This window comes from Phocoena phocoena, chromosome 2 (genome assembly GCF_963924675.1).
Source record: "Phocoena phocoena chromosome 2, mPhoPho1.1, whole genome shotgun sequence".
Taxonomy (NCBI): domain Eukaryota; kingdom Metazoa; phylum Chordata; class Mammalia; order Artiodactyla; family Phocoenidae; genus Phocoena; species Phocoena phocoena.
In genome coordinates this window covers 164,179,553-164,194,703 of record NC_089220.1, presented here as the reverse complement: position 1 = coordinate 164,194,703, position 15,151 = coordinate 164,179,553, and the positions used below count along the sequence as shown (strand labels likewise).

Sequence of the window (15,151 nt, the reverse complement as noted above, 5' to 3'; positions counted from 1 at the left end):
AATCCAGGAGATACTACAAGAAATAGGAGTATAATTTTCACATTCCCAGTACTTCCATTTTTTTTGTTATGATAAATCTATCTGTAAGTCTAGCTTTTTCCATTTCCTTAGAATAGTAATCAGTTCTATTTAGTCCTTTTAAATCTCCCCAAGAAGCACTTCACAATAGTCCATTTATTTCTTTTTTTGCGGTACGCGGGCCTCTCACTGCCGTGGGCCCTCCCGTTGCGGAGCACAGGCTCCAGACGCGCAGGCTCAGCGGCCATGGCTCACGGGCCCAGCCGCTCCATGGCATGTGGGATCTTCCCGGACCGGGGCACGAACTTGTGTCCCCTGCATCGGCAGGCAGACTCTCAACCACTGCACCACCATGGAAGCCCCCATGTATTTCTTTGATATGTCTAAATTTCCCAGTAATGTGTCCAGATGAAGATTGTTTGTTTCTTTGTTTATGACTGCGTTGGGTCTTCGTTGCTGTGCTTTCTCTAGTTGTGGTGGCTTCTCTTGTTGTGGAGCACAGGCTCTAGGCACGCAGGCTCAGTAGTTGTGGTTCGCGGGCTCTAGAGCGCAGGCTCAGTAGCTGTGGCACACTGGGCTTAGTTGCTCCGTGGCATGTGGGATCTTCCCGGACAAGGGCTCGAACCTGTGTCCCCTGCATTGGCAGGCGGTTTCTTAACCACTGTGCCACCAGGGAAGCCCTCCTTCACTCTTTTCTTTGACACTTCATGGGCTGTTTCAGTCTAAGACCTCATTTTTTTTTTTTTTTAAAGGAAGTTTACCTCCATTATTTCTTCAGGTTATTTTCCTCTTCTCCATCTTTCTCTCTCCACCTTTCTGGGGCTCCTGTTATCTGGATTGTACTTCTATCCTCCATATGATATTGTTTTCATTTTTTATATATAGATCCTCTCTGCCTTTCTAGGGATTTCCTTAATCTGAACTTTCCATTAATTATTTTCTTCCTTGGCTATATTTATCCCATATATTGCATTCTTTACTTCAACCATTAAAATAGTCTTCCATACCTAAAATTTCTACTTCTTTCCGTTTATAATATTTTCTTTGTTTCAAATTATTTTCCCTTATGCATTTATATGTTTATTACACTGATTTGTTTCCTCTCCAAAGTTGCTTTAAGGACTGATCTGGGTAGAAGATCAGATTTTTAGTCTCCTAAATCTTGACACACGCAGAAACAACTTTCAATATAAGTTTCCTAATACACTTTTGAATAAAAATATTAGTTGCACCTAATATTACAAGCATCCTGGAGAGAAATCTGAGAAACATAATTCCAAATACTGAGTTGTTATTATATAAATATACTCTTCTGTCAGAAATAGGTATATACATAAATCTAGATATCCTGAAATAAAATGACCCTATATGAATGTGAAACAAGTAATATCGGCCATCTATAGAAACAGATCACCATAAGACATGGTCTATAACTCCAGGTTTAATCAAGGTGATTGGGACAGATTTTCAGAAAACACATGACTTGACATTAATGTAAAAGGAAGCTACAAAGCAATGAACTGCATTATCAAGAGAGAAAAAAGAATGCTATCAAGATGGTGACAGTCTTTAAACATAATCTAACTCCTTATTCTGGTAGCAGATTCACTAGGCAAGTAACTTCCCAATTATGATGTGTTTCCCAAGATTACTTTAAGGAAGAATAAGACAAGCAACATTTGGCATTCTTGACAGTTTATGTTTTTATCATTAATGATTAAATAACATTCTTTCCTACCTTCATTTCTGAGATAGTGTCTTGGGTCAGCCCACCTGACCAACTCTAGGTATACTGACAAAACCAAAAGGAGTCTAGTATATTACAATAATCTGTGAAAGAGGTTAAGTAAGGATTTGAACCAACCCATGGCCATGAAGAAGACGGAGTCTGAAAATAATAAAGAAATCACATATAAAAGTCATATCTAGGAAGCTTCAAATTAATTAATTAGAAAAAATATTTAGAAGGGTACCTACCACTTGGTGACTGATTTAGTTAGGCGAAGGCGGAGAATACAATGAGAGACAGACAGACACATGTTTGACAAAAGGAGAGGAGGTAACTTCTCAGGAGACAGTATTACAAAAGAAAATACTGCAGCTCAGAACCATAATCTTTACATATATAGGTATCATTATTTGTTACTCATATAATCATTAAAACATTATTCTGAAGTACACTAAAAGGATACCACTTTTGTAGTAAACACATTCAAGTTACTACACATACCTGAAAGTAACAATCATTTCTTTGGGAGGGAAAAGGCTACTTTTAAAATTTCTACTAATTTAAACATGCATTAATCCAAAATTATGAATACTGTGGGGTTTTTTACATTGAATGTTTCTACTTGTTTTCTACTTGTTCACTTGATCTCTTCCCATCTGTCCACATTCTTTGGTCCATCAAATATTCTTCTCTTGTGTCTTGATCCTTGATCTTTCTAGAGTCTTCCTTTCCACCCTGACTTTCCTATCTTAAAATAAACTTGATCCAACCTTTCTTCTTCTTCTCTATCAATATTTCTCAGCCTTGACCAATCTTGGAGTTTTAGTTATTTACCCCTATGTGGAGGACTACTATCAATACTCCTTCATGCGCAAACTCATCTATCCATTTGCATGCTAAACGTCTCTACCTAAATACCTTGTTAGTAAATGAATACCCATCCTTCCCAAGCTCCTGCCATTCCGTTCATTGACAATTACTACCAGTTCCTTCCTGGGTAATATATGTCCCATCAGTCTGACTTCATTATTCTCATTCAGGCACTCAATACATTTGGCTACATTATATTAAAAATCTAATTGGTTTCTCTGTTCCAGCATTAGCTCCTTTTAATCTTTTTATATGCTACAGCCAGATGAACCTTCCTAAACAACAGGTTTTATCTTTTTTTCCCAGCTCAAACACTAACTACTCTCAACCCTTTGGCCTAGTATCTAAGGGTGTTATTTTTCTTAATTCATATCAAATAGCAGTATCACCATCACTCTACACAGCCTGCTTATTCTTTTTTTTTTTTGCGGTACACGGGCCTCTCACTGCCGTGGCCTCCCCCATTGCGGAGCACAGGCTCCGGATGTGCAGACTCAGAGGCCATGGCTCACGGGCCCAGCCACTCCGCGGCATGTGGGATCTTCCCGGACCGGGGCACGAACCCGTGTCCCCTGCATCGGCAGGCGGACTCTCAACCACTGCGCCACCAGGGAAGCCCCTATGTATTCTCATTTATGTGCCACTGCTTGTGCTGGTTTGTATTCCTGGGATTAGGAGTCTAGCCCTGATCCCTATTCTCCATATAGCTAAATTCTACATGCTCTTTACGCATCAGGTAAACTGTTACATTCTCTGGACATCTCCTTCCCTCAGTTCAAAGTAATTTCCTCTGACCCTGAACTCTTATTTTACTGTAGATCATTAAAGAAGTTAAAACTACATATCTTGAAATTATTTACGTACACATTTCTTTTCCTTTTAGATTTTATCTTTCCTAAAGGCAGGATCCATTTACAGTATATACTTATTTCTGCCAAAGCAACTAACCAGGATCTTAGATATAGAAAGAACTTAATACATACTTGTCAAATGAAAAATAGTTTCAACACTCTTTAGAAGGAATGCATCATACTGCAGATACAGCCTGCAAGATTCCTTTTATTAATATGTGAAACTAAGGGTTTAAGGAGAGAGAAAGGGGTGGAGTAGATGCATACATTAATTGGTTAAGAGTAGTGGATTCAGAATACACATGCTCACTCTCAAACTATTCCAGAAGTATTAGAGACACATTACAGAATTAGAGAATTATTATAAATCATAGAATATGATTCAGACTCTTCTTTCACTCAGTGAGAGAGAAGGGTCACAGATGTAGAAAGTGTTCTTAAAAAATCAAAGACTTGGGGCTTCCCTGGTGGCACAGTGGTTGAGAGTCCGCCTGCCGATGCAGGGGACGTGGGTTCGTGCCCCAGTCCAGGAGGATCCCGCATGCCGCGGAGCGGCTGGGCTCGTGGGCCATGGCTGCTGGGCCTGCGCGTCCGGAGCCTGTGCGCCACAGCAGTGAGAGGCCCGCGTACAGCAAAAAAAAAAAAAAAAGAAAAGAAAAGAAAAGAAAGGAAAAAAAAAAATCAAAGACTTAAGGTGTCTAGACCCTGACAGGTAAATAGTTTAAGGAATCCTAAAACCCACCGTACCATGTCTTCATATAACAAATCCAAACAAGTACAACAATAAGAACATGATAAAATTCTTCATCCCACCAACCATCCAAAATTATGGAGAATTCCTTTCAGCTATCATTTCTGTGACTACAGATCTCTAATACTGCTTTATATGTGAAGTCTTCCAAGGTACATTAGGATTAATTTAACACTATTACCTTTAGAACCACGCCTGAGTTTGCTATATACCTATGAATTGAAGTTCCTGCTTTGTTAGTGTAGAATTGTCATCTCTGTCTAAAGAAAGGACACACTTTAATTTTGAATTTTTAATAACCAGTTCCTAAAAACTACCATGATAGACAAGTTGAGGAACTTAAGACATTATGAGGAGGAAAACTCAGTAGGGTTAAAGTCAAAAAGGGGGGAAGGGGAATTTTCAATCATTATAAATTTATTTTTCACTAAAATAAAAAGGTAGCACCCTAAATAAAGATATTATCAATGGCAGTACCATTTAATTAATTTAAAGCTTGGTGCTTTGTGACCACCTAGAGAGGTGGGATAGGGAGGGTGGGAGGGAGGGAGACGCAAGAGGGAAGAGATATGGGAACATATGTATATGTATAACTGATTCAGTTTGTTACTAAGCAGAAACTAACACACCATTGTAAAGCAATTATACTCCAATAAAGATGTAAAAAAAAAAAGAGCAACTTATTACCATTTCCAGCAGGGTAGAAGAAGGGTTGGGGATAGTGTCTGCTGCATGTATGGAGAGGGATTTGGCCTGCTGAGATTTTATTTGGGTTTGTTTTGGATGAGAGGATAAATGGACAGACATGATCAGAAACTAGAGTTTAAGGGGAGCTGCCGGAGTACTGAGGGGATATAAATGATCAAGGACACACCTATAATATACTAAACACAAATCATATGTGCTAATAGCTTCACATTCCAACAGCCAAGGAATCTAAATACCCTGAAAAAAAGTATTTGATTAGACATTTTTGACATTTGAAAGGTGATTTTTTCAAACAAGTTTATATATCTTAGTGGAAATGTAATAGCCTTGGCATTTAAAAATGGACAGTGAATATTTGGGTCGACTTTTCAAATTAATAAATGCAATGTTCTTTAAAAAAAGAAGTAATTCTTATAAATTCATTTCCATTTACACTAATTCCTTCACTCAATAAGAACTTTTCAGGGTCTTCTTCTCTTGGAGTTTCAATGAAATGCTTATAAATTCATTTCACTTTATAAGTACATGCATACTGAAAATGACTTTATCTCCCCAGTGGCTGATTCACCATCCAAATGTTAATATCCTTCTCTGTTTATCACTTAAGAGTCTCTGAAGGCTACCTTTCAGGAACTTAAAGAGATCCAAGAGACAAAGTAGCTTGGATGCTCTGAAATAGAAAAAGTCTTACTGTCTTATCTATAGTATATGTCTTATACTACTTAGCAAGGCTATATAGTAATCAGTCAAATTCCTTCCTACACAGGAACAAACATTGAAACAAACAGCAGCATTTGCTGTATCCTGGGATGTTAACAATTTATTGTGTAAAAATAACACACCAACTAATTGGGTAAGAAGGAAAAACAAGTCTATTGTGATTAAAAAGAAATTAGATCTAGAATAATCTAGATCCACTGTTCTCAATCTCCACACTGTTCACAGAGACAGCTTCTGCCATCAGTAATGCCTCATTACCCATAGTGAATCTTTTTTTTCTTTTGGCAGCGCCGAGCAGCATGTGGGATCCTAGTTCCCCAACTAGGGATGGAACCCACGTCCCCAGCACTGGAAGCTTGGAGTCCTAACCACTGCACCGCCAGGGAAGCCCCCACACAGTGACTCTCAAATGATTCACAGATGTACTACAGAACTGTTCTGTCTGAGAACTACTCATCTTTGTTCTTAAATCCCTACATCTCAATGCTTCCCTGAAATGAAAAGGGGACACATATGAAGAATAAAAATCTAGTTTCCTACGAACTATTCTGAAAAAACCTGGATAGGATCCCATATTTGAGGGAGAATGTTCACCCCCCAAATCAATTAGCATCCCTATTACTCTCAATCCTATAGGAGATATCTATGAATAACTGGTTGGCATTACTTTGCCGCCTCCATCAAGTGAGATGTGTTTGATGAGCGTGGCTGTGACAAATTCTGGGCGCCATAATTAAAGGGCATTCAACAGCGTAGGAAACGGGCACAGAAATCAATTAGCAATGTTACTGTGGTGAAAACAGATCCAAGCTCTCTAGCTACTTTTATCTTCTATTTCAAAGTTATATTAAAAGTGAGAACTGCCAAGACAAACAAATGAAGCAACTCCTTTACTGCAGCAAAGAACCAAGTTCCTACTCTGACAGAAACAAGACTGCGTAAGGCAAAGTTTAATTCCTGAAGAAAATAAACACATTACAAAGAATATATAAAACCTATTCAAGGGCTGTGTAGTAACTGACGACAATTTATTCATTTAACATTAATGGAGAGTCGATTAGATGATGAACTAAATACCAATGAAATAAAGAAAAAACTCAATTCCTATGCTAAACAGCTTTATACTCCAGTGAGGAAGAAAAACTATGAACAAATAAATAATTAAACCACCTAGAAAGCACTAGAGCAAAATCATACCTGAAACAGGATGATGAAAACCAGGCTGATGATGTGCTAGTTTTTAACTGGACTATGAAACTAAACTGTAATCCCTATATACGTAGTACTTGTTTCATCATTATTATAAGAATTTTAAATACACGTACCAAATGAAACAGAAATTAAACTTAGAGTTTAATAATATTGTGAAATCTAAATTCTCTTACTCAAGCTGGCTAGTTCCAAGGTACCACCATAAAGCAAAATGTTATGAAATACAAGGCACTTCACTTCATGGACATCTATTCAAAGTTTACAGCCCCCATACATTGTTTTCTAAAATAGTCAAATGACTATTTTGCCTTTCCAAATTGCCTTAAAAGTTTCAAACATTTACTAAAAGATTTTTACATTATATCTTTCTCCTATCTGTTCAGTTTTCTTTTTCCTCTGTTAGTACAATGATTTTATTTTTTCAACTCTTAAGTTTCCTAAATTTCTCTCATCACATAAAATTCATCCCACTGGGCCTATTTTTTACAAATATACTGGTGAAGTGTTTTCCTGAAAGTATTTTGCTTTGTATTGATGATATTCTTATTTCCTTATTGAGAAACACCAATTTCAACGTACAGCTGATTCATGTTGCTATACAACAGAAACACAACATTGTAAAGCAACTATACTCCAATAAAAAATAAAAATACACACAATAAAGAGAAAAATTTATATGCGTAAAAAAAAGTTTATGGAATATTTTACACACATTCAAAAAACCGCCACCATTAAGTCCTAAGATCCGCCATGAGAAACACCAAGTCAAGATAGATGCTTAAAATTCAACATCTATGACTATTAAACATACAATATTTCCTTGGTTCTTATAGTTTCCAAAACAAGTCTCAGTGAAATACTAAATTTTAATTTTATAAAGTTCTATATAATAAAACATTTTGAGATATATCAGATACTAGAGAGTAAATAATGAAAGTAATCCAGTCTTCAACTTTTCAGAATTTCAACTTTCTAAAGGAAGAGTTTATGGGTTTGTCTCTTTTTTTTTAAGTTTCACAAATGTGCGACAAATATGACTAAGATATAGATCACAGAAACAAAAACAACTGTCCGGAGGAGCAGTAGAAATAGAATGAAGAAAATATTAGATTACTATGTACAAGAACCCAGAAGTGTTTTCTTTGTTTTTTAGTTAATAATTCTATCAAAAGACTTTGGAAAAAACTCTGTAGGAGATAAATCTATGCTTAGTTTTAAATTCTACTTTCACTAGTAAGGAAAGGAGGAAGGCCATACCAGCAGCAGACACAACCAAAGTCTATATCATAGATTTTGCAGAGAACAGTCTATCGGGAAACTATGAGTGGATTATACTGATGCAGCAAGAAGTGGGAGAGAAGAAATGAGACTGGAGAGGCAGGTCAGTGCCAGAAAAACTCCTTATGCCTTGCTAAACAATATGAATTTATCCCATTAATACCAGAAAATCCTTAAAGGATTTAAGTAAGACAGTGACATGGTCTGATCTGCATCTTTATTTATTTAAAAAAAATTTTTAATATTTATTTATTCATTCATTAATTTATTTTGGCTGCACCAGGTCTTAGTTGCGGCATGTGGTATCTTTAGTTGTGGCATGCAGACCTCTTAGTTGCGGCATGCACGTGGGATCTAGTTCCCTTACCAGGGATGGAACCTGGGCCCCCTGCATTGGGAGCCTGAAGTCTTACCCACTGGACCACCAGGGAAGTCCCTGATCTGCATCTTTACATAGACCCTAATAGATTCTGGTAACACCTAGAGAATGAGCTGGATAACAGAATAAAGGTTAAGAGGTTGCTGAAAGAGTTCATATAACAAATTACGGAGAATTGCCAAAGCAGGAGCAGTGGAAACATAAAGGAAAAGACAAGTTAAAGTGATGAATAACAGGAAAAACCTTTAAAAAAACAAATGGTGACAAACTAAACTCTTCCCTCTCATTTCTTTAAGTCCCTAGCATAACTCTGGTTTAGAACTTTTAATTCTTTTAATCTATCATATACAGATAAGGAACACCAGAGAAGCAGCAGGCTTAGAGTGGGAATGTAAGAAGAACTGAAGTTTATTACGTTGTTGGGAATGAGTCTGAAAATCAAGATAAAATTCTACACTGGAGGCAGAGATTTGGCAATCTAACGAATATAGATGACTGCTCAATCTGTAGGTATGAATAAGATAGCTTCCAACAGAATAGGCATAGAATGAGAAGTGAATAAGTAGAGAAGAGGATACTGGGAATAAAACAAGAGGTACACAAAGAAATCGTAAAAGATACTGTCAATACTCTCAGGAAGACATTGCTGTAAAGACCTACTTTCAAAAAAGAGATCTGAAATAAATAATCTAACCTCCTATCTTAAGGAATCAGAAAAAGAAGAGCAAATAAAACTCAAAGCAAGCAGAAGGAAGAAAAAAATAAATAGAAATACAATAAAGAACAGGAAAACTATTTTTAAAAAAAGAATGAAATCACAAGTTGGTTTAAAAGAACAAAATGGCATATAAAGCAATTATACTCCAATTAAAAAGAAAAGAACAAAATTGCTAAACTTCAGCTTAACTGACAAAGGAAAAAGGACTCAAATATACTATAATCAGGAATAAAAGGGGATATTACTACCCATATTACCAAAAAAGTTTTTAAAGGATTATGAAGAGAATACTATGAATAACTGTATGCCAACAAATTTAAAAATCTAGATGAAATGGGCAAATTCTTAGAAACATCCAAACTACAAAAATTGATACAAGAAGATATAAATAGATTTTTCTCAAAAGAAAATATACAAATGGCCAACAAGAACATGAAAAGATGCTAATTCATTAGTCATAAGGTAAATGCAAATTGAAACCACAATGAGATACCATTTCACACTCACTTGGATGGCTAGGGGAAAAAAATAGAAAATAACAAGTCTTGGTGAGGATGTGGTGAAGTTAGAACCCTCATATACTACTGATAGAACCCTCATATACTACTAATGGAAATGTAAAGTAGTACAGTTGCTGTGGGAAACAGTTTGGCAGTTCCTCAAAAAGTTAAACAGGAGTTACCATAATGACCCAGCAATTCTATCCTAAGTATATACACAAGACAAATTAAAAAAATATGTTCACACAAAAACCTGTGTGAAAGTTCACAGCAGTTTCATACCAGTCAAGAAGTGGAAACAACCCAAATGTCCATCAACTGATGACTGGATAAACCAAATGTGGTGTATATTCATATAATGTGTATCATCAAGCCATAGAAAAAAGAATGAAGTGCTGATATGTGCTACAACATAGACAAAACTTACGCTTAAATATGGAAAACATTATGCCAAGTAAAAGGAACCAGACACGAACTCCCTCTACATGTAGTGTCAACTCAACAAAAGGCAAATCCACAGAGACAGAAAGTATGTTACTGATTGCCAGGGTATGGAGGGGGAGGGGAATATATTGGGATGTATGTGATTTATTTCCGGATTGATAAAAATGTTCTAGCATTAGGCTTCCCTGGTGGCGCACTGGTTAAGAATCTGCCAGCCAATGCAGGGACACGGGTTCGAGCCCTGGTCTGGGAAGATCCCACATACCGCGGAGCAACTAAGCCCGTGTGCCACAACTACTGAGCCTGCGCTCTAGAGCCCGCGAGCCGCAATTACTGAAGCCCGTGTGCCACAACTACTGAAGCCCGTGCGCCTAGAGCCCGTGCTCCACAACAAGAGAAGCCCACACACTGCAACAAAGAGTAGCCCCGCTCTCAGCAACTACAGAAAACCCCCGTGCAGCAGCGATGACCCAATGCAGCCAAAAATTAAATAAATGAATAAAATAAAATAAATTTAAAAAAAAATGTTCTGGCATTAGATAGTGGTTACAGTTGCACCACATTATGAATACAGTTGACCATTTACCAATATGGATTTGAACTGCATAGGTCCACTTACATGTGAATTTTTTTCAACAGTAAGTACTGCATTACTACATGATCCTCGGTTGGTTGAATCCATGGATGCAAAACTGACAATAGGGACGAAAGCTGTATACAAAGAGCCAACTATAAATTTTATCCAAATTTTTCTACATGTGAGGAGCGTCAGGGCCCCTAACCCCGGAGTTATTCAAGGGCCAACTGTATAGCAAAAACCTTTGAATTATACACTTTTAAATGGTTAAAACTGTAACTTTTATATTACATAAATTTTACTTCATTAAAAACTTTGGGGGGAAAGATAAGATACTGGAGAAGTAGAACAAGGACTATTTACTCTGAAAAAGGATGAGAGAAGTATGAAAAAGAAATAAGGGGTGTAATTTTATGCGTACATGCAAAACAATTAATTAAAGTAAAGGAATGATAAACAAAATTCAGGATAGTCATTAACCTTGGGGAATGCAATGGTGAAAAGCATGCACTATATTCAACAGTGTTGGTAACATTCTATTTCTTAAATTGGTGGTAGATTCCTGAGTGCTCATTTTATTAGTGTGGCCACATAACTTATACATATTGCTTTCAATGTATCAAATATTTCAGAATAAAAGCTGAAAAAGGATGTATGAAAATACGGCAAAATATTAACAGGTGTTATATTTGTAATAAATTCATAATCTCTGTACTTTTCTATAAATTTGAAGTATTTTATAATTTATAAAAAAGATAGAGGAGAATGCTATAATGGAATACAGAAAGCTTCAAAAGAGAATGGCCGGGCTTCCCTGGTGGCGCAGTGGTTGAGAGTCCACCTGCCGATGCAGGGAACGCGGGTTCGTGCCCCGGTCTGGGAAGATCCCACATGCCTCCGCGGCTGCGCCCGGGAGCCATGGCCGCTGAGCCTGCGCGTCCAGAGCCTGTGCTCCGCAAAGGGAGAGGCCACAACAGTGAGAGGCCCGCATACCACAAAAAAAAAAAAGAGAATGGCCAACAATTTCTCTGAAATGAAATCAAGTAAGATAAAAACCTGTCTCCGGGAATTGGGAACCAGAACTGGTCACTAGTAATTTATGGGAAAAAAGCTAACAAAAAAGGTGCTAAAACCAAAACTATTCAAAAAATACATGTACTAATAAATCCTAACCCTGGAAATGATTTTAATAACATCTTCTTAAAGTATGGCAGTTGGAATAATTGTGAGCAGACATGGTATACGGAATAATGCCCCCCCACCTGTCCCCAAGGTGTCCATGCCTTAATGTCCAGAACCCGTGAATACGTTACCTTAAATAGCAAAAGGGACTACACAAATTTATCTAAGTTAAGGACCCAGAGATGCAGAGCTTATCCTGAATTGTCTGAGTGGGCCCAACCTAATCATAAGAGTTCTCATAAAGTGTATCTGAGAACCAGACGGACTGAAGCATTAGAGGGACTTCCCCATAATTGATGGCTCTGAAGATGGAGGATGGGGCCACAAGGCAAGGAGAGCAGGCAGCCTCCCAAAACTGGAAAATATAAGGAAAGAGATCCTCCTCTAGAGATTCTGAAAAGGTTCAAAGCCTGCCAACACCTTAATTTTAACCCAGTGAGGTCTACGTCAGACTTCTACAGAACTGTAGTAAATTTGTATTGCTTTAAGTTTGTGATAAGTTGTTAGAGCAACCATAAAAAACAAATACGGAAGAATAAAATGGAATGTAAATTCTTCTTTTTCTTTCCTCCCCCCAGAGACAAGTCTCATGGTTTTTATTGCTTGATATTCAATATAATGAAGAAGAAAAAAAATTTTAAGCTAACATTTGACACCTCACACCCATTAGGATGGTTACTATCAAAAACAAAAAAAAAGCAAAATAAATTAAGTGTTGGCAAGGATATTGAAAAATTGGAATCCTTGTACACTGTTGGTGGGAATTTTTAAAATGGTGCAGTCACATGGAAACAGATTTTGAAAATTAAAAATATAAGTGTATATTGGGCTTCCCTGGTGGCACAGTGGTTGAGAGTCTGCCTGCCGATGCAGGGGACACAGGTTTGTGCCCTGGCCGGAAAGATCCCACATGCCACGGAGCGGCTGGGCCTGTGAGCCACGGCCGCTGAGCCTGCGCATCCGTAGCCTGTGCTCCGCAACGGGAGAGGCCACAACAGTGAGAGGCCCGCGTACCACAAAAAAAAAAAAAAATATATATATATATATATATATATATATATATGTATGTGTATATATATATATATATATATATATATATATATATATATATAACTGTATAAAATAAATATGCTACAAAGATCTACTGTACAGCACAGGGATGTATAATAGCCAATAATGTATAATAACTTTAAATGGAGTATAATCTATAAACATTCTGAATCACTATGTTGTACACCTGAAACTAATATTGTAAATCAACTATACCTCAATTAAAAAAAATTTTAAATGTAACTACCATATGATCCAGCAATTGTACTTCTGGGTAAAATGGAGATTCGAAAAGATATCTGAACATCCATGTTCAAAGCAGCTTATTTACAACAGCCAAAAGGTGAATGCAACCCAAGTGTCCCTTAACAGATAAATGGTAAGATGTGGTACATAATACAATGCAGTATTAATATTATTCAGCCTTAAAAAGGAAGGAAATTCTGACACATGCTATAACATGGATGCACCTTGAGGACATTATGCTAAGTGAAGTAAGTCAGTCACAAAAAGACAAATACTACATGATTCTAACTCACATGAGGTATCTAGAGTAGTTGAATTCATACAAACAAAGTAAAATGCTGGTTGTCAGGGGCTGGGGGGAGGGGGAAATGGGGAGCTGTTGTTTAATGACTATAGTTTCAGTTTTTGTAAAATTAAAAAATTCTGGAGATTGGGTGTACAACAATGTGAATATATTAAACACTACTTAACTGTACACTTAAAAATGGTTAAAATGACAAATTTTATATTATGTGTATTTTACCACAATTAAAACCAAAAAAATGGAATACATTTGAAAAAGGAGAAAACACAAACATATGGATTTTTCCAACTAAGTCCAAGCAACTCTCCTTCAATCCTCCACAGGCTAAATATTACTTCACTAGGTGCCAATTCTACACTTGTCTTCATAATTAAAAATATAAGTCCAGAGCAATTAGGCAAGAAAACAAAATAAAAGACATCGAATTGGAAGCAAAGACGTAAAACCGTCACTATTTGCAGATGACATGATACTATATATAGAAAACCCTACAGACTCCACAAAAGAAAATGTTAAACAAATAAACAAATTCAGTAAAGTTGCAGAATATAAAATCAATATACAAAATCAGTTGCATTTCTATACACTAATAACAAACTATCAGAAAGAGAAATTAATAAAACAATCCCACTAACAACTGCATCATAAAGAATAATACATAGGAATTAATTTAACCAAGGAGATGAAAGATCTCTACACTGAAAACTAAATGACATTAATGAAAGAAATTGAAGGCACAAACAATGGAAAGATAATTCTGTAGTCACGGGTTGGAAGAATTAATATTGTTAAAATGTCCACACTACCCAAAGGAAGCCATAGATTCAGTGAAATCCATATGAAGATTCCAATGGCACTTTTCCGAGAAATAGAAAAAACAATCCCAAAATTTGTATGGAAACACAAAAGGCCCCAAATAGACAAAGCAATTGTGAGAAAGAACAACAAACCTGGAGGCATCATGCTCCCTGATTTCAACTATATTACAAAGCTACAGTAGTCAAAACAGTATGGTACTGGCATAAAAGCAGACACATAGATCAACGGAACAGAATAGGGAGCCCAGAAATACACCCAAGCATATACGGTCAATCTGTGGCAAAAGAGACAAAATGGATTAAAGACTTGAATGTAAGACCTGAAACCATAAAACTCCTATAAGAATAGGCAGTCAGCTCCTTGACATTGCTCTTGGTGATGATTTTTTGGACTTGATACCAAAAACAAAAATAAACAAGTGGTAATACATCAAAAATAAACAAGTGGTAAAAAGCTACCACAAAGCCAAGGAAACCATCAACAAAATGAAAAGGCAACCTACCAAAAGGGAGAAAATATCTGCAAATCATACACAGCTGACCCTTGAATATGGGTTTGAACTGCGCAAGTACACTTAATGTTTTTTTTTTCAATAAACATAGTACTTGGAGCTTCCCTGGTGGCGCAGTGGTTGAGAGTCTGCCTACCGATGCAGGGGACACGGGTTCGCGCCCCAGTCCAGGAGGATCCCACATGCCGTGGAGCGGCTGGGCCCGTGAGCCATGGCCGCTGAGCCTGCGTGTCCGGAGCCTGTGCTCCGCAACGGGATAGCCCACAGCAGTGAGAGGCCCACAT

The 15,151-nt window shown here is 37.1% G+C and overlaps 1 protein-coding gene across 1 annotated transcript in view; it reads right to left on the bottom strand.

The window, feature by feature from the left end:
• Positions 1-15,151, bottom strand: part of MLLT10 (MLLT10 histone lysine methyltransferase DOT1L cofactor) — a 243,767-nt gene that overhangs the window by 52,635 nt on the left and 175,981 nt on the right. The window contains exon 14 of the mRNA XM_065871216.1: positions 4,432-4,479. Coding sequence (XP_065727288.1) covers positions 4,432-4,479 — 48 coding nt within the window. The remainder of the gene's footprint in view (positions 1-4,431; positions 4,480-15,151) is intronic.